Source organism: Neoarius graeffei, chromosome 14 (assembly GCF_027579695.1).
Source record: "Neoarius graeffei isolate fNeoGra1 chromosome 14, fNeoGra1.pri, whole genome shotgun sequence".
Classification (NCBI taxonomy): Eukaryota; Metazoa; Chordata; class Actinopteri; order Siluriformes; family Ariidae; genus Neoarius; species Neoarius graeffei.
Genome location: NC_083582.1, coordinates 42,564,710 through 42,589,131, shown reverse-complemented (window position 1 = coordinate 42,589,131; position 24,422 = coordinate 42,564,710). Strand labels below are relative to the sequence as shown.

General features: G+C 40.6%; 1 protein-coding gene across 3 annotated transcripts; it reads right to left on the bottom strand.

Moving 5' to 3' along the window:
• Nucleotides 1-9,060: 9,060 nt before the first annotated feature.
• Nucleotides 9,061-24,305, bottom strand: zdhhc4 (zinc finger DHHC-type palmitoyltransferase 4). Of its 3 annotated transcripts, none has more exons than XM_060939707.1 (7): nucleotides 24,232-24,305; nucleotides 23,841-23,973; nucleotides 16,526-16,599; nucleotides 13,917-14,095; nucleotides 13,713-13,838; nucleotides 13,291-13,535; nucleotides 9,061-12,904 (listed from the first exon to the last, which is right to left on the bottom strand). In XM_060939707.1, exons 2-7 carry the CDS (start codon nucleotides 23,961-23,963, stop codon nucleotides 12,614-12,616), a joined length of 1,038 nt encoding a protein of 345 aa, XP_060795690.1. In that variant the 5' UTR covers nucleotides 23,964-23,973; nucleotides 24,232-24,305; the 3' UTR covers nucleotides 9,061-12,613. The 3 variants fall into 3 exon arrangements, with proteins under 3 accessions (XP_060795690.1, XP_060795688.1, XP_060795689.1); XM_060939705.1 differs by having other exon boundaries at nucleotides 24,064-24,299; XM_060939706.1 differs by having other exon boundaries at nucleotides 24,076-24,299.
• Between the last annotated feature and the right edge of the window lie 117 nt (nucleotides 24,306-24,422).

Below are 24,422 nucleotides of genomic sequence, written 5' to 3'. Positions count from 1 at the left end.
CTTTTTGTTTTCGAATTTGGTCTTTACTAAACTGAATACTAAATTCTCTAATTTTAAATTTTATAAATTCCCATTTATTGATATACCCTACAATCGAACCATTAGCCAAAATATCTTTAATAATCCTTCTAACTATATTACAATAGTCTTCATTTTGTAAAAGTTTAGCATTAAACTTCCAATAACTCTTCTTATTAACTTTCCTTTTTTCAGGTTCAAAATTCAGCTCTATAAAACAATGATCTGAAAGAGGTGCATTTGAAATCAAAGCTTTTGAGGTTTGATTAAGTACCCTGTCACTTCCCAACCAAAAGTCAATTCTAGATTTAGATGCCCCATTTGGTTTAAACCATGAAAAACACTGAAGCCCTGGATTCATTGCTCTCCAAACATCTGTTAAATTATTATTTGCCATAAAGTCACAAATTAAATTGTTATATTGGGGTCTGCTAGTTTTTGAGGGCCACCTGTCATGCCACTCATTCGGTGTCATATTCCAATCACCCCCCATCAAAATGTACTCGGTAGGATATCGACCTTTTAGTTCTGAAATACTATTTGTTATTTCTTCCAACATTATTTTGTTCTGATTGTCATTGTTATACCCGTATACATTAGTTAGAATGACAAACAAACCTTCAACTTTCATTACAGCAATCAACCAGTGTCCATTCATATCAGTGCGGTGTGTCATGATATCTCCAGGAAAGTTGTTGAAACATATAGCCACACCTCCCGATCGTGATGAGCCGTGGCTGAACAGGATCTCATCACCCCATTGGTTTATCCAAAAAGTTGCATCACTGTCTGAAGAATGAGTTTCTTGTAGAAATACACAGTTAGATTTTCGACCTTTGCAGTATAAAAATAAAGCCTTTCTTTTAACAATTTCTTTCAAGCCCCTAACATTTAAAGAACCAAATAAAATATTAACATTTATCATGAACTATAAAGAATTATAAATTTACTCCACGTGTGAAAAGGAAGAAAGAAAGAAAAAAAACGGTATAAAGGTTGAGCTCCTCAAACCGCTCACTAATTTCCACTGTTTCAGTTTTTGGCATATTTAGTTCACTTGTTTATCTTCAATTTTACGCCCGTCGATGAATCCGTGGGGACCTCGAAAGTAGGCCCGTTTACCTGCACGTCTTGCCTCGTCAATCAAAGGCCATAGGCGCCTTCGATCTTCCAGGTCCTCTTGCGGTAACATCTCTGTGAAGCTAACGCCTTCTCGTTTGCAGACTGATGAATCCTTGCTGCGTTTCCAGATTTCCTCTTTGATTCGTCTTTGAGTGAAGAGAACAACAACATTTCTGTTTCTGCCGTCTGCTCGTTTTCCTAATCGGTGGACGATATCCACTGCCTCTTCCAACTTCAGCTCCGGAGTAATCTTCTGGAGGATTTGTAAAACATTTTCTCTGATGTTCTCGTCTTTGGTTTCTTTCATACCTTTCAATCGTAGGCACCATCTCATTCTGTATCGCTCTTGCTCCCTCACTCTTTCTTTCAAATCTCTGTTTTCTTTGAGCAGTTGTTCATTTTTCTTCTCCAGTTGGATAACTTTGTTTTTACAATCCTTCACTTCTGCAGCGTTAAACTCTACTGCCTTTGCCAAACTAGCAATCATGGCGGCGCTCTGTCTGTTTTGTTCTTTAATGTCCTCCAGCTGTGCTTCACATTTCTTCTCTAGCCCCAAGATAGCTTCGAGTATTTTTTGGTTGGAGATGCCATCTCCTTCCTCCGCTGGCTTGGACCTTTTCTCCTCTGGTGGTTGTTTTGAAGGAGTTGGGGGCGCAGAATCTTCTCCCCTCTCCCGTTTGTTTAGCCCTGCGTTAGCTAGCTTCACATTAGCATAGTCGTGTTCAACTTCCATTTCTTGCGACTGCATTTTGCGGTTGGATTTTGAACGTGCTAATGGAAGTTTTGTCAGTTTAATCAGGTTCTGTACGTCCATTGTTACATTTCAAGCGGAAAATAACACGTTTTACAAACAAATTTTGCGGGGGTTTTTCGGAGCTCCTACAAAACACGACTTATCAGTCCGCCATCTTGGTGCTTCCTCCCTCTGACAGGAGTTTAGAGCAGGAAGTCGGGCCATGAATTCACGTCCCCACCCTCTCAGGCATCAGTAATTACAGAACTCCATCCGGAGGCGAGGCTGAACAAGTGATTAGGTCCAGTGTTGCCAGATTGGGAGGTTTCCCGCCCAAGTTGGGCGGTTTCAAGTGCATTTTGGCGGGTTTTGAACATAATTTGGGCTGGAAAACGTCAGCAGTATCTGGCAACACTGATTAGGTCTGAGGTGAAGATGGCGATGCTAATAGCTAAGAAAAACATTAGCCTCTCTTTCTTTGATGATTTCAACAAGTGCGTGGCTGGAATGTTCCCAGACTCTTCCATCGCAAATAAATTTTCCATGGGGAAAACGAAAGCCTCCCAAATAATCAAAGGTAAGCTACACATGTTTACATTAAGTATGTCCTGGCTAAGACCTCATAAATAGCCTAGTGTAAACTAATTGGTGTATTAACTGTTTTATCCACTCATTGTCTATTTTATTTTCTATCTGAAACTTACCCATTTTAAATCACTCTTGGTTTAATATCTTATATTACTCTTTATTTATCTATCTATCTATCTATCTATCTATCTATCTATCTATCTATCTATCTATCTATCTATCTATCTATCTATCTAGTGTTCCGAGGCCATGACTATGGTAAAACCATAATAAATTGCAATGGAATTGAATTTATTGACTGGTTATATAATGACCTTTCTTATTTTAACATAAGATACGTATTTTAGCCCTTAATTTGGGAAATAACTGGTACCACTGAAAGCAAATAAAAATAAATGTATAGTTTATTCACAAATGCACTCTATAAACCATAAGCATATTGAGTTTGAGTCTTGGCTATCACCAATATGCACCAGAGTACAGGAAATCACAAATACTAGCTAGAAAATTCAACTACACACCCACTTTTGGTGAAGGGTATGACTTTCCGAAATTTTCCCTTATTTTGAGTTAAAAATCTGGGAAATATCCCTTTTTTTCAAACCTCAAAGTTGACAGGTATGCTTTTAGGTCGCTTTTCGTTCATACTGAGGATCACATACAAGTCGCATATATTTGTTAATGTGAACGACCTCACAAAAAAATCGGATTTCACAAAAAAATCGGAATTGAGCATTAAGCCTTGCAGTGTGAACGTAGTGTAAATGTCGCCAAACACAGTAATGAGGATCGCTTCATATAACTCCTGTGGACTGCGGACTGGTCATAGCGATGCTGATAAAGCAAGGAATTTCAATGTCAACCTCTTGTTAGAGATGTGTGATATTCTCTGTCTTCAAGAGACTTGGCTTCCCAAACAAGATCTGGATAGACTGAATGTTCTGCATAAAGACTTCCACGGTGTTAGTGAGTCTACCACTGACCTTAGCACGAGGATTGTGCGAGGTAGAATACCAGGGGGCGTTGCAATATTATGGAATAAGAAGTATGACCCAATAGTGTCTGTGATGAGACTGAATGTGGACTGGGCCATTGGCCTTGAGATTAATGTGGATAATAAAAGAATGGTCATTATAAACATTTATATGCCTTATGAATCTAACCAATTAGAGGATTAATTTTTAAGCAGGCTTGCCTTTTTTTTTTAGCTCACAGTTGCGTATAATGATACTATGAGATTGCTGATGCAGATACCTAGATGGACTAGTGCCAGCTATCTGTTTGCCTATTCCAATGTGCCTGGGTGTGATGCAGTGCTGAGAAAAGTAATGTATAAATTTATGTATCGATTGGATTGCTCTCAAAATGGTATAACTGAATCTCTAGTAAATCCTGTTAAGAGCTCTGTGAGGTTTTCCTCCCAGCTTAGACGACACTGGAGAGAGCGCTTATATGTCTGATGGTTGTGTGCTTTTGTGTGTGTGTGTTTTGATATGGACCTTGTACTTGTGTCTGGTATAAATAAATAAATTAAAAAAATAAATAAACTTTGGTCAAACTTTGGTCGATATTTGACCAAAGTTTGATCGTTTCCCAAAAGACCGGAAAACGAGAGAGAAATGGGAGCGCTTGGTCTACACAGGCTGTGCACTGAGCCTGCGCAAAGCTCGCGCAGCCTGCTCGCTCTCATCTCATCTCATTATCTCTAGCCGCTTTATCCTGTTCTACAGGGTCGCAGGCAAGCTGGAGCCTATCCCAGCTGACTACGGGCGAAAGGCGGGGTACACCCTGGACAAGTCGCCAGGTCATCACAGGGCTGACACATAGACACAGACAACCATTCACACTCACATTCACACCTACTGTACGATTTCAACTGAATTTTTCTGGTATTGCGCAAGGTAAAAAAATTGCTCAAAATGCAAAATGTTACAGATATTTGACCAAAGTTTAATATAAAATAGGCGAATTACATTGATCTTGCTCCTGAATTTACCCAAGATGTGCCATTTAAAGCAGATACGCAGAGCCATGGCCTCACTTTTCGTTTATAAATGCCTTGGAATAGTTTTAAGCGCTAACAATAAATCTAATATAGTAATTTTTACAATTAAAGTGATTCATATACAGCGCCCTCCAAAATTATTGGCACCCCTCGTTAAGATATGTCCTTAGGCTTCTAATAAATTCTCATCTCATCTCATTATCTCTAGCCGCTTTATCCTTCTACAGGGTCGCAGGCAAGCTGGAGCCTATCCCAGCCGACCATGGGCGAAAGGCGGGGTACACCCTGGACAAGTCGCCAGGTCATCACAGGGCTGACACATAGACACAGACAACCATTCACACCTACGGTCAATTTAGAGCCACCAGTTAACCTAACCTGCATGTCTTTGGACTGTGGGGGAAACCGGAGCACCCGGAGGAAACCCACGCGGACACGGGGAGAACATGCAAACTCCACACAGAAAGGCCCTCGCCGGCCCCGGGGCTCGAACCCAGGACCTTCTTGCTGTGAGGCGACAGCGCTAACCACTACACCACTGTGCCGCCCTCTAATAAATTCTTTTTTTTTTTTTTAAATAATATAGGACAACAGTGCAAAAAAAGAGAAAAATCCAACCTTTAATTCAAGTGCATTTATTCAGTAGATAAAAAAATCCCACATTAAGAACTAATTATTTTACATGAAATCATGTGTGCCACAATTATTGGCACCCCTGATGTTAATACTTTGTACAACCCCCTTTTGCCAACAAGACAGCACTTAATATTCTCCTATAACATTTCACAAGATGGGAGAATACAGAGAGAGGGATCTTCGACCATTCCTCTTTGCACAGTCTCTCTAAATCGTCCAGAGTCCTGGGTCCTCTCCTATGCACTCTCCTCTTCAGCTCACTCCACAGGTTTTCAATTGGGTTGAGGTCTGGGGACTGAGATGGCCATGGGAGGAGCTTGATTTTGTGTCTGGTGAACCATTTTTGTGTAGATTTGGCCACATGTTTAGGGTCATTATCTTGCTGAAAGACCCAGTGACGACCCATCTTCAGCTTTCAGGCAGAGGCCACCAGATTTTGATTTAAAATGTCCTGGTATTTCAAAGAGTTCATTATGCCAGGGGCGTCGTGGCTCAGGTGGTTAAGGCGCCATACCATGAATGCGGGCGACCCGGGTTCGATTCCGGCCTGAGGTCATTTCCCGATCCCTTCCCGTCTCTCTCTCTCCCGCTCATTTCCTGTCTCTACACTGTCCTATCCAATAAAGGTGTAAAAAGCCCAAAAAAATATCTTTAAAAAAAAAAAAAAAAGAGTTCATTATGCCATGCACCCTAACAAGGTTCCCGGGGCCTTTGGAAGAGAAACAGGCCCACAGCATCACCGATCTTCCCCCATACTTCACAGTGAGCATGAGGTGCTTTTCCGCATACTCATCTTTTTTGATGTATTAGTGTTTGTTGCTAAAAAGCTCTATCTTGGTCTCATCTGACTAAACCACACAGTTGAAGTCCCAGTGCCGCTTAGCGAACTCCAGACATTTACGTTTATGCTTGTACGTGAGAAAAGGCTTTTTCCATGCATGCCTCCCAAACAGCTTGTTGGCATGTAGATAGCGCCTGATGGCTGTGATGGAGACTTTGTGACCCCAATATGCTACTCTTTGATGCAATTCTCTAACAGTGAGCTTTGGAGAACTTTTTACTTCTCTTACCATCCTCCTCACTGTGCCTGGTGGCAAGATAAACTTGCATCCTCGTCCAGGCTTGTTTGCCACTGTTCCAGTTGTTTTAAACTTCTTGATGATTCCTCTGACTGTAGATATGGGCAGGTGTAGGCGACTGGCTATTTTCTTGTAGCCATTGCCTGACTCATGACAGTCGACACACATCTGCCTTACTTGAATGGTGTGTTCTCTTGTCTTTCCCATGTTGAAGAGTGGATAAGAGAAATAGGCCTCTGTGTCACATCATATTTATACCCCAGGGAAACAGGATGTGATGAATTACTAATTAAAGGTTCCTCGATACTCTGATCAACTTTATAAACTACAGTAGAAGTGACAGAAATGCTTCAATTACATTTATTTTCTAGGAATTGTTATGGGTGCCAATAATTGTGGAACAGGTGATTTTATGAAAAATAATTATTTCTTAGTCAGGGATTTTCTTTTTTAAATTCACTTGAGTTAAAGGTTACATTTTTCTACAATTTTCAGTGTGAGATTATGCTTCTGCAATAAAAGTTGAATTTATTTTAAGGCTTTTAACACAGCTTAACCAGGGGTGCCAATAATTGTGGAGGGCGCTGTAGGTAGCGATCTGAGTGAATGACCTTGACGTCCGTAACGTCACAGCAGGAAGGCTATCGGTCTCGTCGTCATTTCCGCTATATTAAAACACAGAGCTGACTGCAACTCTGATCCTCCATTTTGAGCTAATTTATCGCCATGCCACGTAGATGTGTTGCTGGCGGGTGCAGCAACATGACAGAAGGTGGATTTACGTTGCATTGGCCAAAGAATTTTCAAACTGCAAAGATTTGGATGTGTTTTGCGAGAAGATGCCTACAAAGTGGTCTTTCCTCTGCTCTGCACATTTTACTGAAGACTTGTACGAAACCTCTGATCTGTTGAGGAGCGTTGGCTATAAGCCCGTATTGAAAGAGGGTGCAGTACCAACAATTAAAGAAAACTACAAGAAAAGGAAAGGTGTTTTTTTTTTTTAAAGTGAGGTCAGTTGCACCAGTCCTCCTGGAGCGTGAGCCAAGGGTTGTTGGTAAAACCCAGGACAGAATGGGACATGACATATTGCTCGGGCAGTGACCTCCCTGTGGTTGTTGCTAAAACCGGTGACATCCTGTTCCGTCCCGGGTTTTAGTAATTGCCTGAGCCGAGAAGTAATGGCGGAATACACAGTATGGAGAGAAAGAGTGGAACAGCTGTCTGATTTCTAAACTGGATATTGCTGCCATCTCGCCCTTACATGGAAGAAGCGAACGAACAGAGAACTGAACGAAGAACTGAAAGTCAGACTGTTTCAAAACAATCGGCCTTCAAGAAGCGAGAACACAGATGGGTAAGCTCTGACTCTCATTTGGATTAAAAAAAACAACACGTTGTTTACCTGCATTTAGATTAATACATGTAACTTGTATTGTGTTTAAGTTACCGGTGTAAGATTATTTAATTTGCTTCAGAATGCGATTCTCTCAGTTCATCTGATTATTTAATGAGCCTTTTACGTTTTATCAGTGAAAATGCATGCATGTACATGTATGTTGCATAAGTTATAACACCTATCTTGTTTTAATGAGAGTCAACCCACAATCAGTGAAGTCAAATCAGTCTTAGTTGAGCAAGTCGGTAACGCTATTTCTTACTTTCACCATAAATTTTTATTGCTATGACTTTGGTCTATAGCTGTAAAACGCCTCGGCCTTAAAACCGGTTACCGCTATGATGTCACACACTCGGGGCTGGCTGTCTCAGCGGGGCAGCTCGAATGGCAACTTTGCGGTCGATTTTAACTCTCAAATATATATTTTAATTCCCATTTATGCAGCATACAAGAGTCAAGGATGGAGATACTATCCACTCAGAAATTTATTTAAAAATAAAAGGTCTTTGTAAATCCTTTAAATCAAAGTACAGATCCCACTGATCAAATGTTACTCCAATACAAGTGAAAGGTGTCCAGGCAAATTTTTACTTAAAGTACCAAAGTACTTGCTTTTAAAAATATTTAAGTATTAAAAGCACATTTTCTGTCAACACATCGTTGTATTATTGCCACAACGCTTACAAAACCTCATGCCGTTACCAAAGACAGAAATGTGAATTCACAAAATGAACATATGCTGTGCCGTCATGGTGGTTTAACGTTAAGCTAGCTAGTCAGTGAAACTCCACCTGACATGCTAGCAAACTCTTTTCAAACTCAAAATCATATTGGGTAGCTAATGCTACTAGATGAATAAGTTAACGTTATTCATGTTAGCATAACTCTGTTTTTACATGCTAACTAGCGGTGTCCAAGTTAACTAGCTATGTGTAAACGTTATCCATGGATAAGGTTATGGCAATTGGTGGGCAAATCCATATAAAGTCATTTGACTAACCAGACCAAACGTTATCGCTAGCTCTAAAAGCACAGACAACTTCGTTGCAAGCTTTCTCTTGGAATAACACGTTTATATACCTCAATATGCTTCTGCAGGTTGGACGGCGAGTTTTTGTAGGCTGTGATGTGGTTCGTTTTCGGCAAACAAAGCAAACATCTCATCTCATTATCTCTAGCCGCTTTATCCTTCTACAGGGTCGCAGGCAAGCTGGAGCCTATCCCAGCTGACTACGGGCGAAAGGCAGGGTACACCCTGGACAAGTCGCCAGGTCATCACAGGGCTGACACATAGACACAGACAACCATTCACACTCACATTCACACCTACGGTCAATTTAGAGTCACCAGTTAACCTAACCTGCATGTCTTTGGACTGTGGGGGAAACCGGAGCACCCGGAGGAAACCCACGCGGACACGGGGAGAACATGCAAACTCCACACAGAAAGGCCCTCGCCGGCCCCGGGGCTCGAACCCAGGACCTTCTTGCTGTGAGGCGACAGCGCTAACCACTACACCACCGTGCCGCCCCAAAGCAAACATTTAAAAACAAAATGAATCTTTAATCCTTTCAGAAAACTGAAACATGGATTCTAGGTATGACCATGGGTGCGTGCATTCTCCAGAAGAACTGCCTCCTTTCATTCTGCCATCAAATGATCGTGTTAAATAATGCTGCGGAGAAATCATTGATTTTGATTTTATACAGTCTATGGACGTGACCCTAGTGATTACTGATAGGCTGTCTCAGTGTCACCTGTGAAAAAAACAGTCATGTTTTAGAAAAAAAAAAGAAAGGAAAAAAACATCCACTTTCAAAGCTGCTTCATAGTTTGACAGAAATGTAGTGGAGTGAAAAGTACAATATTCACCTTTCAAAAGTAGTGAAGTTAAAGTCATAAGTTTCCAAAAAAAATAATACTCAAGTAAAGTACAGATACTCAAAAAGTGTACTTAAGTACAGTACTCAAGTAAATGTACTTCGTTACTGTCCACCTCTGGAAATTAAATTCATAAATAAAAATAAATGACTGGTGTACAGCAGGTTACAGGGACTGAAGAACAGGTGGATACCAGTAATAAGCTACAGTAACTGAAAAGGATAATACATGACCAGTCTTTAACCTTCATCCTACCAAGTGGGGTCCATCTGGACCCCACACCAATATGTTTGTTTGCCATTTTAAAAATATGTGACATACTGCCTCACCGTTTTATGAATTTGTCGGAATTTACGTCTTAATTAAAACACTAAAGCACCGGAAGATCAGCTTTTTGCATTGTGAAGGTATAATTAATTTGTTACTGGGGTCCAACCGGACCCCAGAGTAAAGTTTATCTGTCTTTCATTTTATAATTGAATAGCACACTGAAAGTTAACTTCTTTTATTTCTTTTATGTTCCATAATGAAACTACCAAGGCATTCCTTCTTGGGGTCCGTGTGGACCCCACTGCTGCAATAAGCACAGGCTGCAAAACAAAAGCCCGAAATTATTTTACAATTACCTTTTTGTTTTAAATTCTGTAAGAAAAGACCTAAGTTGTAATCCAGAATGTTTTGCAGCTGCATGAGCTGCAAAAATCATGTATATAATGCCAATTTTTTTTTTATGGCGCTATAATTTGCTACATGTATGCTAGTTATTGCAATATTATTGCAATGTTATTGCATTTATAATACATCATTGATATTCAGCCATAGTGGATTTTGTTCTTCAATAAAGTTATGTCTGTTTGCTGCATTGAATTGGTTCTTACTGCACTGATTTCAAGGTATTCCCCCCTGGGGTCCATACGGACCCCGCCTGGTAGTTTGTGTATGTAAAATTGGCTGGTAGGATGAAGGTTAAGTGTGTTCTTTATGCCTTGGGCCCTTTAGTGTATTGCTGTTATTAATACAAGATGTTCTGAACAAAACTTATCTGGTGATTTTGTCTTTATAAGCTTTAATTTTAAAGAAAAGTATTGGGGTCCAAACGGACCCCACATGGTAAGATTAAGGTGTAAAATAGCATGGTAGGATGAGGGTTAAATGTACATTTTACAAGGTGATCAAAATCTACCGCACTCTGTTTACCAACCCTGCTGAAAAATCCTAAAACATTAATTCAGATACTATTTCCTTTTGATCAACAGGTAAAGATGGACTACCAGTTTGACAAGCTCAGCCTGTATTTTGGCAGCCGGGAGCTGATCAGAGCAGGGAATATGGCATAAACACAGCTGATCTCCAGACACTTGTTTAACAAACATCAGATAAAAACTATTTATTTCAACAATCTCACTCACCAAAACAATATAAAACATAATGTACGAATAAAAACATCACATTAAAAGGAAACATCCAGACAAAAGTAGTCACGTTTCAAAATTCACTTTTCCTTTTTATACTAAAGCTACAGAACTAATGTTGATAATAAGTAAAGAGAAAACATTATGGATGGCACGGTGGTGTAGTGGTTAGCACTGTCGCCTCACAGCAAGAAGGTTCTAGATTTGAGCCTAGCGGCCGACAGGGGCCTTTCTGTGTGGAGTTTGCATGTTCTTCCCGTGTCTGCGTGGGTTTCTTCCGGGTACTCCGGTTTCCCCCCACAGTCCAAAGACATGCAGATTAAGTTAATTGGTGGCTCTAAATTGACCGTAGGTGTGAATGGTTGTTTGTCTCTATGGCTACGTTTACATTAGACCGTATCTGTCTCGTTTTCTTCGCGGATGCACTGTCCGTTTACATTAAACCGCCTGGAAACGGGAATCCGCCAGCGTCCACCTATTCAATCCAGATCGTGTCAGCTCCGGTGCTGTGTAAACATTGAGAATACGCGGATACGCTGTGCTGAGCTCTAGCTGGCGTCGTCATTGGACAACGTCACTGTGACATCCACCTTCCTGATTCGCTGGCGTTGGTCATGTGACGCGACTGCTGAAAAACGGCGCGGACTTCCGCCTTGTATCACCTTTCATTAAAGAGTATAAAAGTATGAAAATACTGCAAATACTGATGCAAATACTGCCCATTGTGTAGTTATGATTGTCTTTAGGCTTGCCATCCTTCCACTTGCAAGTAGTAAGTGATATGCGCTGGGATCTCACACACAGCGGCTCAGTCCCGAATCGTGGCTTGTGCACTTCACTCGCGCGCTCTGTGAGCTGCGCAGGGCCGGAGTGCGCACCCTCCAGAGGGCACTCGCTGTTCAGGGCGGAGTGATTTGGAGCGCAGGATGCCTGCGGAGCCGAGCGTATCCGTGTATTGGCGTTGCTATGTACACGCAAATCGTGTATTGGTGTTGCTGTGTGCACACTAATCGTTTTAAAAACATTAATCTGATGATCCGCTGATACGGTCTAATGTAAACATGGGCTATGTGTCAGCCCTGCGATGACCTGGCGACTTGTCCAGGGTGTATCCCGATCTCTCACCCATAATCAGCTGGGACAGGCTCCAGCTTGCTCGCGACCCTGTACAGGACAAGCGGTTACAGATAATGGCTGGATGGATAAGAAAGCATTATGCAAACTGCATCTAATTTCTCACACATTGCTTCAGGAAACATATTAGGTGTTTTTAGATACATGTATGTAAACTTCGTCATAAAATAATAGGTCCGAATTAATAAAATTAAGCAACAAATCTAAATTATTTGATCTACAATAATTTCTAAAATATGACACTGAATTCTACACAACTGATATTTGCACAAAGTTATGCAAAACTATATAATGAAAAAGGCGAGTCTGCATTCTTGATGGCAGCTGCTACTGTTTCTAGCTCTGTGATGTCCTTTAGTGCAGTTTTATAAATAAAAAAGTGTCATACAAAGAAACAACAGAGTATTTTTGAGATTACTTAATGCACTGCAACTGTGCAATGATTTAGGCATGTAGTCTACGCAATGCTATACTGGTGGCTATAATCTTCCTTTACTTGTTAGCAACATGAGCCAACACTGTATCTCTGTATCACATATGACTACATTTAGGGTTAGGAAAACATTGTGTGAAATCTTTTTTTTTTGGCCAAACTCCTTTAACTACAAGCTAATTGTCTTTCTTCTGAGTCGGGCATAAAGGCCAAACTATTTCCCTGAGATTTTTGAGGATTCCTCTGTGATAAAAACCACGGAATGGGTTGTAGGAAGTGCGGCATGAGTGTCCAGAGACAGGATTGCAGTGCTGGCAGCCATGGCCTTTCTGTTTGAACCATTCATTCGATGTCTGATTCACCAGAGCCAGGTAACAGTGAAACATGGTATACCCCGCCACAAGGAAAAATACAAACACCACGAAGCCAAGCATGAAGATTATCCTGGGGAAGGTCATGAAGAGGTGCTGTGGAGAGACGTTTGTATCATTTAGCTTTGGAAATGTCAGCTTTATTCAGGCTTAGAAATACTTCCTGGACTGTGAAATTAGTCTTTTTTCCAGCAGTCACAATATTGACAATAAGGCTATATAAAATAATTTCTGTATAAAGACTCAGTTTAGCACTACTGTAAAGTCACTATAAGCACGTGTACAGGGAAACCTTTCTCCCTAAGATTAGATAACAAATCTCCTAGTACTGGTCATGGAGTTTTTGGGGCAGAATTTGGTTAGTTACTGAAAGGAGCAAAACTAGTGAATTTGACCTGGATCAACAATACTGATGTCACTCTGTCCAAAGACTGTGGAGGTTCCTATTATATTATTTATGGACCCATTCTTTGGTGACCTACCTGTATGACAAACAGTGGTCCTACAGGCTGCTGCTGACCCTCTGGATCAACGTATTGTGCATGCATGATTCCAGATCGCACGACAGTATGAAACAACATGTCTGCCGTGAGAAGTGCAATATCACCTGCCATGGCACATACACTCAGCAGGTATAGCAGGAAGAATCTAGTGTTCTGAGCACCAATGCAGTTATTCACCCACACACAGTGGTGGTCAAATCTCTGGACACATCGGTCGCATACACCTAAGTATGATTAAAAAAAAAATAAGTTTAGTAAATTTAAAAACAATTTTTCCAGGTGAGAAATGTCAGTGAAACAGTGAGACACCAAGCTGACCTTTGGCATGGAACTGCCAATTTGCAGGACTCTGCATGATGAGTTTCAACCTTCTACACTTTCCTGAATAAATTAATACTCACTACAGTGTTTAGATCTGGCAGGTTTCACCAGCTGACATGTTTGGCAAAAGATTCCTTTTTGAAACAACTTCCCATCATACCGGTACACATTCAGTTGAACTGCATGGTTTTCCTTTGTCAGTGTACCTAAAAAGAAAGCATATTTAGCTGTACTGAGGTTCTACAGTAGTAAGCAATCATTTGACTTGTTGTAGTGTTGCTTACCTGGATCTTTACTACAGCACAGGTAAAAGATGTAGGACTTAATTGCCAAGAGGAAATATGGAAGACACACATTAAACAAAGTGGTGTCCATTTCTAAACAGAATCCAAAGATCTCGTAGGAGAATTCCCCATACACAGCAGCCTCAAGAATAAAATGTAAGTAAATGAAGATGCGGTTTCTGTTGCAGAAGAGAAAAAGGTCATACTTAAAAGATGTTATGCAATTAATCAACCAGCACAATTTAACAATAACAGAGCAACATAAGAAGCAAATCGTATGCAACGTCCATTAAATTTATCAGTAATCCGGTATCTTGTAAGAATCACTGTAACTCAGGCTGTTTGTAATACAAACTAAAGAGAGAGAGAGAGATTCTCCCCAAAGCCAAAGTAATTTTGAACTAGATAGATACTGTAACTAAAGTCTCAGTGATTTGCGCTAGCTCTTACATACTGGGACATCTGGTCACCGTACCCTGTAGATCCGGAACGGTAAGAGATAATGATGCTTAGCGAGGGGAAAAAAAGCCCGTTTTTCATGGATCATTCCTGTTCAGTGATCCGGATCAGCATAAAAAAATCATAGCAACTTAATTCAGCCCAGAGGTACAGTATTTTGCATGTGAAATTAGGTGATAATTGGTTGAAAACTGAGGGAGAAATAGCGTCCTAAAAATGTTAGGATAATAATAAGAAAAAAATAAAGTAGAAGGATCCTGAGTGAGAGTAACCATTTGCACCAGTGCTGCTAGCACAAATTAATAACTTCTGAATTGTTAAAGTGCAGTTCCTATGTATTTAATACAACCCCAATTCCAAAAAAGTTGGGACAAAGTACAAATTGTAAATAAAAACGGAATGCAATAATTTACAAATCTCAAAAACTGATGTTGTATTCACAATAGAACATAGACAACATATCAAATGTCGAAAGTGAGACATTTTGAAATTTCATGCCAAATATTGGCTCATTTGAAATTTCATGACAGCAACACATCTCAAAAAAGTTGGGACAGGGGCAATAAGAGGCTGGAAAAGTTAAAGGTACAAAAAAGGAACAGCTGGAGGACCAAACTGCAACTCATTAGGTCAATTGGCAATAGGTCATTAACATGACTGGGTATAAAAAGAGCATCTTGGAGTGGCAGCGGCTCTCAGAAGTAAAGATGGGAAGAGGATCACCAATCCCCCTAATTCTGCGCCGACAAATAGTGGAGCAATATCAGAAAGGAGCTCGACAGTGTAAAATTGCAAAGAGTTTGAACATATCATCATCTACAGTGCATAATATCATCAAAAGATTCAGAGAATCTGGAAGAATCTCTGTGCGTAAGGGTCAAGGCCGGAAAACCATACCGGGTGCCTGTGATCTTCGGGCCCTTAGATGGCACTGCATCACATACAGGCATGCTTCTGTATTGGAAATCACAAAATGGGCTCAGGAATCTTTCCAGAGAACATTATCTGCGAACACGATTCACCGTGCCATCCGCCGTTGCCAGCTAAAACTCTATAGTTCAAAGAAGAAGCCGTATCTAAACACGATCCAGAAGCGCAGACGTCTTCTCTGGGCCAAGGCTCATTTAAAATGGACTGTGGCAAAGTGGAAAACTGTTCTGTGGTCAGACAAATCAAAATTTGAAGTTCTTTATGGAAATCAGGGACGCTGTGTCATTCGGACTAAAGAGGAGAAGGACGACCCGAGTTGTTATCAGTGCTCAGTTCAGAAGCCTGCATCTCTGATGGTATGGGGTTGCATTAGTGCGTGTGGCATGGGCAGCTTACACATCTGGAAAGACACCATCAATGCTGAAAGGTATATCCAGGTTCTAGAGCAACATATGCTCCCATCCAGATGACGTCTCTTTCAGGGAAGACCTTGCATTTTCCAATACGACAATGCCAAACCACATACGGCATCAATTACAGCATCATGGCTGCGTAGAAGAAGGGTCCGGGTACTGAACTGGCCAGCCTGCAGTCCAGATCTTTCACCCATAGAAAACATTTGGCGCATCATAAAACGGAAGATACGACAGAAAAGACCTAAGACAGTTGAGCAACTAGAATCCTACATTAGACAAGAATGGGTTAACATTCCTATCCCTAAACTTGAGCAACTTGTCTCCTCAGTCCCCAGACGTTTACAGACTGTTGTAAAGAGAAAAGGGGATGTCTCACAGTGGTAAACATGGCCTTGTCCCAACTTTTTTGAGATGTGGTGTGTCATGAAATTTAAAATCACCTAATTTTTCTCTTTAATGATACATTTTCTCAGTTTAAACATTTGATATGTCATCTATGTTCTATTCTGAATAAAATATGGAATTTTGAAACTTCCACATCATTGCATTCCGTTTTTATTTACAATTTGTACTTTGTCCCAACTTTTTTGGAATCGGGGTTGTACTGTACATATTTAGTGCATAAAAACATTATATGCAGTATGACAAAAATAAAGTTTTACGAGTTTCTCTTTAAATTGAGCTTAGTCATGCTAAATACCCACAAATTTGAGAACTGCTGCTATACAATGATAAGCAAATCTGAAATACTATCAGTTTTCTATTTATACTGATTAAAGTAATGGATTTGGTTGAAATTCTCACCTCTGGTGGAAGAGTCTGTGCATACTCCTGTAGCAAATATTCTTAATGCATTGTGGAATCCAAGGAGAAACAACCTGGGTAACAAAAAGAAGTATGCTTAAAAACTACTTAAATTTCAGTAACCGACGTGTCAAAGGTTTCACTTTTTGAGGTAGATCCATTGTTCAGCTGGATCAAAGGGTAGTGTAAGTGGTATGGCGCATGAAAAATATTCTTCCATTACAAATAATTTAACTTACTTGAAAAGGTTTACTGACAGTAAATCAAATTCTCCACTTAAACGGGTTGGGTTTTTTCCCCCCAGATTTTTACAAACATATATATATATATATATATATATAAAATGACCGGACACCCATCCATTATCTGTAGCCGCTTATCCTGTTCTACAGGGCTGCAGGCAAGCTGGAGCCTATCCCAGCTGACTACGGGCGAAAGGCGGGGTACACCCTGGACAAGTCGCCAGGTCATCACAGGGCTGACACATAGACACAGACAGCCATTCACACTCACATTCACACCTACGGTCAATTTAGAGTCACCAGTTAACCTAACCTGCATGTCTTTGGACTGTGGGGGAAACCGGAGCACCCGGAGGAAACCCACGCGGACACGGGGAGAACATGCAAACTCCACACAGAAAGGACCCTGTCGGCCACTGGGCTCGAACCCAGACCTTCTTGCTGTGAAGCGACAGTGCTAACCACTACACCAACGTGCCGCCCTGACCTGACATTATGTAATGCATATAATACCATTCTACATAAGCAGTGTCTCTAATATAGGGATTTAAATACAGCGGGTTGGCACCCCTCATTAAGATGTGTTCTTAGACTTCTAATAAATTCATTTTTTTTTTAAATAATATAGGACAACAATGCAAAAAAAGAGAAAAATCCAACCTTTAATTTAAGTGCATTTATTCAGTAGATAAAAAATCCACATTAAGAAATAATTATTTTACATGAAATCATGTGTGCCACAATTATTGGCACCCCTGTTAATACTTTGTACAACCCCCTTTTACCAACAAGACAGCACTTAATATTCTCCTATAACATTTCACAAGATGGGAGAATACAGAGAGAGGGATCTTCGACCATTCCTCTTTGCACAGTCTCTCTAAATCGTCCAGAGTCCTGGGTCCTCTCCTATGCACTCTCCTCTTCAGCTCACCCCACAGGTTTTCAATTGGGTTGAGGTCTGGGGACTGAGATGGCCATGGGAGGAGCTTGATTTTGTGTCTGGTGAACCATTTTTGTGTAGATTTGGCCACATGTTTAGGGTCATTATCTTGCTGAAAGACCCAGTGACGACCCATCTTCAGCTTTCAGGCAGAGGCCACCAGATTTTGATTTAAAATGTCTGGGTATTTCAAAGAGTTCATTATGCCATGCACCCTAACAAGGTTCCCGGGGCCTTTGGAAGAGAAACAGGCCCACAGCATCACCGATCCTCCCCCATACTTCACAGTGAGCATGAGGTGCTTTTCCGCATACTCATCTTTTTTGATGTATTAGAGTGTTTGTTGCCAAAAAGCTCTATCTTAGACTCATCTGACTAAACCACACAGTTGAAGTCCCAGTACCGCTTAGCGAACTCCAGACATTTACGTTTATGCTTGTACGTGAGAAAAGGCTTTTTCCGTGCATGCCTCCCAAACAGCTTGTTGGCATGTAGATAGCGCCTGATGGCTGTGATGGAGACTTTGTGACCCCAATATGCTACTCTTTGATGCAATTCTCTAACAGTGAGCTTTGGAGAACTTTTTACTTCTCTTACCATCCTCCTCACTGTGCCTGGTGGCAAGATAAACTTGCATCCTCGTCCAGGCTTGTTTGCCACTGTTCCAGTTGTTTTAAACTTCTTGATGATTCCTCTGACTGTAGATATGGGCAGGTGTAGGCGAGCGGCTATTTTCTTGTAGCCATTGCCTGACTTATGAAGGTCGACACACATCTGCCTTACTTGAATGGTGTGTTCTCTTGTCTTTCCCATGTTGAAGAGTGGATAAGAGAAATAGGCCTCTGTGTCACATCATATTTATACCCCAGGGAAACAGGATGTGATGAATTACTAATTAAAGGTTCCTCGATACTCTGATCAACTTTATAAACTACAGTAGAAATGACAGAGATGCTTCAATTACATTTATTTTCTAGGAATTGTTATGGGTGCCAATAATTGTGGAACAGGTGATTTTATGAAAAATAATTATTTCTTAGTCAGGGATTTTTTTTTTAAATTCACTTGAGTTAAAGGTTACCTTTTTCTACAATTTTCAGTGTGAGATTATGCTTCTGCAATAAAAATTGAATTTATTTTTAAAGGAACAGTCCACCGTACTTCCATAATGAAATATGTTCTTCTCTGAATTGAGACGAGCTGATCCGTACCTCTCTGAGCTTTGCGTGACCTCCCAGTCAGTCAGACGCGCTGTTACTCCTGTTAGCAATGTAGCTAGGCTCAGCATGGCCAATGGTATTTTTTGGGGCTGTAGTTAGATGCGACCAAACTCTTCCGCGTTTTTCCTGTTTACATAGGTTTATATGACCAGTGACATGAAACAAAGTTCAGTTACACAAATTGAAACGTAGCGATTTTCTATGCTATGGAAAGTCTGCACTATAATGACAGGCGTACTAACACCTTCTGCGCGCTTCGGCAGCGCATTGATACGGAGCTCAGATATCAATGCGCTGCCGAAGCGCGCAGAAGGTGTTAGTACGCCTGTCATTATAGTGCGGACTTTCCATAGCATAGAAAATCGCTACGTTTCAATTTGTGTAACTGAACTTGTTTCATGTCACTGGTCATATAAACCTATGTAAACAGGAAAAACGCGGAAGAGTTTGGTCGCATCTAACTACAGCCCCGAAAAATACCATTGGCCATGCTGAGCCTAGCTACATTGCTAACAGGAGTGACAGCGCGTCTGACTGCGTCTGACTGACTGGGAGGTCGCGCAAAGCTCGGAGAGGTACGGAGCAGCTCGTCTCAATTCAGATAAGAGCATATTTCATTATGGAAGTACGGTGGACTGTTCCTTTAAGGCATTACTTCTCCTATTTAAAACATTAAATGGGATGGGACCCAGCTACCTACTGGATATGTTTCAATTATATGCACCAACTAGGTCTCTAAGATCACAGGAGAAAAACTTGCTAGTAATACCAGCTGTCAAAACGAAGTGTGGTGAAGCAGCCTTTAGTTGCTATGCTGCTAAGCTTTGGAACCAACTTCCAGATGATATCAAAAATGCTCCTACTGTTGTTAGTTTTAAATCCAGGCTCAAAACAAAGCTGTTTTCAGATGCTTTCACTTGATTAATTTTTACCTAAAGTGTAATTAATTTCCTTTAACATAATTTATTTTAATTTTGATTTTAATGATTTTACTTTAATTCTTTATTTTAATTTCTTTTTAATTTTGGATTTTAATGATTTTACTTTTACTTTAATTCTTTGTTACTGTTCTTATGCTTTTATTTTTTTGTGAAGCACATTGAATTGCCTATGTGTATGAAATGTGCTATACAAATAAACTTGCCTTGCCTTGCTAGTAAAGCAGTTATCTGTTCAGATTCAATGTCTTCCTTAGCCAGTATCCAAAGTGGAAAATCCACATGCCAACAAGATCTCTTAGATGAAATAAATCACCTCATATTTAATATAAATCAGCAAAAGCTACTTATTCAGTTCACATGGGTTCCAGCACATAAGGGGGTTCAGGGAAATGAAAGGGTGGACAGACTGGCCAACAAGGCAAATAAGGTTCCATTAAGTAAAGCAGAAATTAAAAGTAATAATTAAAGACAACATCAGTAGACTACGGCAGGATAGATGGAGTACAGAGGAGAAAGGAAAACATCTGTATAATTTACAAAAGGAGGTAATAAGAAGGAGTGGTGAACTGAAACGGCAGGAGGAGGTATGGATGACTAGGCTGAGGATTGGGCATACAAGTCTAAATGGTGGGTTGTATACCATAGGGAAACATCAGTCTGTGCACACTGTGGAGAAATGGAAAAAGTGGAGCATGTTCTTTTACACTGCAGACAGTATTCTACTGAAAGAGAGAAGATGAGGAGGGCAATAAGGAAACCTGTAACTATGAATAATTTATTAAGTCAGCCTAACAGAGGTCTATGGACAAACTATTGAACATCATGGACGATACCAGTCACCCTCTGCACACCATCATCAGCAACCAGAGGAGCCTGTTCAGTGACGGAATGCTCCTTCCCAAGTGCAGGACGAACAGACTCAAAAACTCCTTTTAGTGTAGCGGCTAACATGAAATTTTCACCAGAATATTTCACTTGGTGAGCAAAGCATGAAAATTGGCACACATGTAGATCAAACCATACTGTTTCCAAAACAATCGTTGGCCATCGCGATTTCCGCCATTTTAAAGATGGCCGCCGCCGTTTTCAAAATGGCGTCATTTTCAACAACCAAATTTCTGAAATATGGACATATATCTTTATCGTGGTCGTTTTTTTGGCCGGATTTTCACAATTTTAATGTAGAAGGCTTTGGTTATTATGTGAGTGAAGTTATAATGACTATTCTTTCAAAAAATTCAACCTGGATCAAAACTGTCCAGGAGCATGATAAAAGTTTGATTCAAAAGGGCAACTAAGAAACTGTTGTTTTATATTCTCAAAAGAGTAAATTGCAAACACTACCAGGGCACAATGGTGCAATTTACTGCCGTTAAACTCGGCATGGGGTTCAGTGTAAGCTTTGTTCATTATTGATACAAAGTCTCCCAAATACATTACGATCCGCCCCGTATATACAGGTCGTGATGTCGTATCCGAATTGACGGAGTGTGCCAACGCGGGAGAGCCGAGCCAAGAGGGACGGGGCTAAAAGTCCCTCGAATGGTGTACAGATCGCACGGGAGTTAAATTGCACTGGATGAACGATCGGGCTAGGTGTAGGAATTCCATCTTCGAACCTAGTTGTATCCCATACATTAAAGTGTTATAGCTGTAGGTGGTAAAAGGATAATCCCTCGGCCTTCAGTTATTGATGGTGACAAGTCATTTTCCTTATTACTGCGTTTGTATCTTTTTGCAATTACATTTGAATTTGTTTGTTTGATCATTTGTTTTGATAATTATGTCGAAAAGAATTCGACTTTCTTTGTCTGCTCAAGAGAAGCATATCACAGATTGGTCAAAATGTTTTATATGTCAGGAAGACAAAAATGAATCACTCAAATCTCCTTCACCTACAACTGACTCTGCTAAATCTGGTTACAGAACGTTGTCTACTAATATTCCGGAGTTTGCCAAAATCAATGAAATGCCCGTTCCTCTTGACATTCAGCGAATAGATGAAGGCGATGGAATAGAAGCTGCCCTGATAAAACACAATGCAAAATATCACGAGTCGTGTAGATTGAAGTTTAATAACACCAAACTTCAAAGAGCTCAAAAGAGACACCAGCCACGTGATGATAATCGTTCCGACCAACCATCACCTAAATTTACAAGACAAAGGCCTATTACCACAGCAGAAGAGCAACCACACTGCCTTGATGAATGTTTTATATGCGAGAAACCATCATCCCGTTCTGAACTGCACGAGACGATGACAATGAAGATTAACACGCGACCACCAATGTGCAACAAATCTTCAAGATAAGAAACTTTTAGCTAAATTAAGTGCAGGAGATGTAGTTGCACAAGAGCTCAAATACCATGGAGGTTGTCTGAAAGCATTGTACAATAAGGAACAGGCACATTTATCAAGTCTTAAGAAGTTACAGTCAGAAGATGGTAATGAACAAGAGGGCGAAATCAACCAAATCATTTTTGCGGAGTTAGTTACACACATAGTAGAAACCCAACGTGGCAGCTCAGGAGGAGTGGTCTTCAAACTAGTTGATCTATGCAATTTGTATGAAGAAAGGCTGAAACAGTTCAAAACCAAGTCAACACTGAACAGAACTCGATTGAAGAAAAAATTACTTTCAAGTATTCCAGAGCTCAAGGATTTCCACAAAGGTCGAGAGGTTTTACTTGTTTTTGAAAAAGATGTTGGACCAGCACTGATTTCTGCCTGTGAGTATACTATTATGGCTATGTGGAGTCATATTGAGGTAGATATTAGCAAAAGAAAAGAATTTAAATTAAAAATGGTACATATAATAATGGGCGGCACGGTGGTGTAGTGGTTAGCGCTGTCGCCTCACAGCAAGAAGGTCCTGGGTTCGAGCCCCGGGGCCGGCGAGGGCCTTTCTGTGTGGAGTTTGCATGTTCTCCCCGTGTCCGCGTGGGTTTCCTCCGGGTGCTCCGGTTTCCCCCACAGTCCAAAGACATGCAGATTAGGTTAACTGGTGACTCTAAATTGACCGTAGGTGTGAATGGTTGTCTGTGTCTATGTGTCAGCCCTGTGATGACCTGGCGACTTGTCCAGGGTGTACCCCGCCTTTCGCCCGTAGTCAGCTGGGATAGGCTCCAGCTTGCCTGCGACCCTGTAGAACAGGATAAAGCGGCTAGAGATAATGAAATGAGATGAGATGAGACATATAATAATAAAACTAGTAGGCGAAAACTGTAAAAATGACACCATTTTGAAAATCATGGCAGCCATCTTGAAAATGGTGGAAACTTGAGTGGCCAACGATGATTTTTGGTCAGGTACATGCAGACAAAGTTTCATGCAAAATTTGGTGCTTTGTTCACCAAGTGAAATATTTTACCAGCTATCCGCTCCACTATTTGTCCCTCACGCCGTCAGACTGTACAACTCCTCTCTGGGGGGGAGAAGGGGTAACAGGAGGACAGAGGACGGGAAGGAACAGTAGCCTAGCCTAACAATAAGCAATACCGGACAATGTGCAATATAAAGTGCAATATCTCTCCTACCGCCGCGCACACACCTTCCCCCCCCCTTCCCCATATCTTATTCTTTTTATATATTTGTATATGTAAATACTTAATTTATTTTAATTTATCTGGAAGTTTTCTCTATTTCTTTTCTCTGTTTATCTGTAATGATGCTGCTGGAATCTTAATTTCCCTGAGGGAACCCTCCCAATAAAGTTTTATCTAATCTAACCTAATCCACAACCAGTAGTGACAGCTCTAATACAGTATTTAAGGGAAACACTATTAGCAAGAAGAATTTAGTTTTTTTTTTGTTTGTTTGTTTGTTTTTTTATAACACATCTGTGATTTAATATCCCTTGGATCACACCTCAGCCCAGTAGATGGCGGTAATACACACCGTTTGTAAACCGCCAATAAAAACCGACAGAAGAAGGACAGCGCCCCCTGTGTCTCTGGCGGAGTGATTACCTCAGAGAAAGTGGTGTACACTCGGCTGAAAGGAGTGTGTTGCTGGCCGGAGTATCGACACACCAGGGCGATGCAGCTGAGCACCACCGCCACATAGATCCCGAAAAGAGTCAGGAAGTCCATTTACCTGGGGCTGAGTGGGACAAACAAACAGGGTTTACACACTGATTTTCCCGAGTCCATCCTCACTCCAGTTATTATCTGTACAGCCTGTTTTACTCACTTATCCAGCTACCTGAGTGAAGTCCTGTGGTTTAGTTTAGTTTCAGTTCAAGTAGCCAGCAAATTATACACAACTTAAAGCATAGTGACTATGAAACTAATTCATTTTAACTCGCCACAGGCAAAACATATTGCAAACAATTTACTCAAGGAAAAAGAAAACAAAAACCTTTCTTCATTCACAAAGCACTTTATTTCCTCATCTCTCCTTTCATTCAGCACAGCAGCAGGAAGCAACGAGTCACAACAACAGGCTGCATCTTCATCAGTGTCAAAGTAAAAGTCCTAGTACAGTAACAGTTCAGATTAATTCTTTATATATATATATATATATATATATATATATATATATATATATAT

Coding starts and splice junctions, on each gene's coding strand:
- zdhhc4 (XM_060939707.1), bottom strand. CDS start 23,963: ATGGACTTCCTGACTCTTTTCGGGATCTATGTGGCGGTGGTGCTCAGC. Junction 16,600..23,840: donor TGTACACCACTTTCTCTGAG/GTAATCACTCCG, acceptor TTTGTTACCCAG/GTTGTTTCTCCTTGGATTCC. Junction 13,839..13,916: donor GTGCTGTAGTAAAGATCCAG/GTAAGCAACACT, acceptor CTTTCTTTTTAG/GTACACTGACAAAGGAAAAC.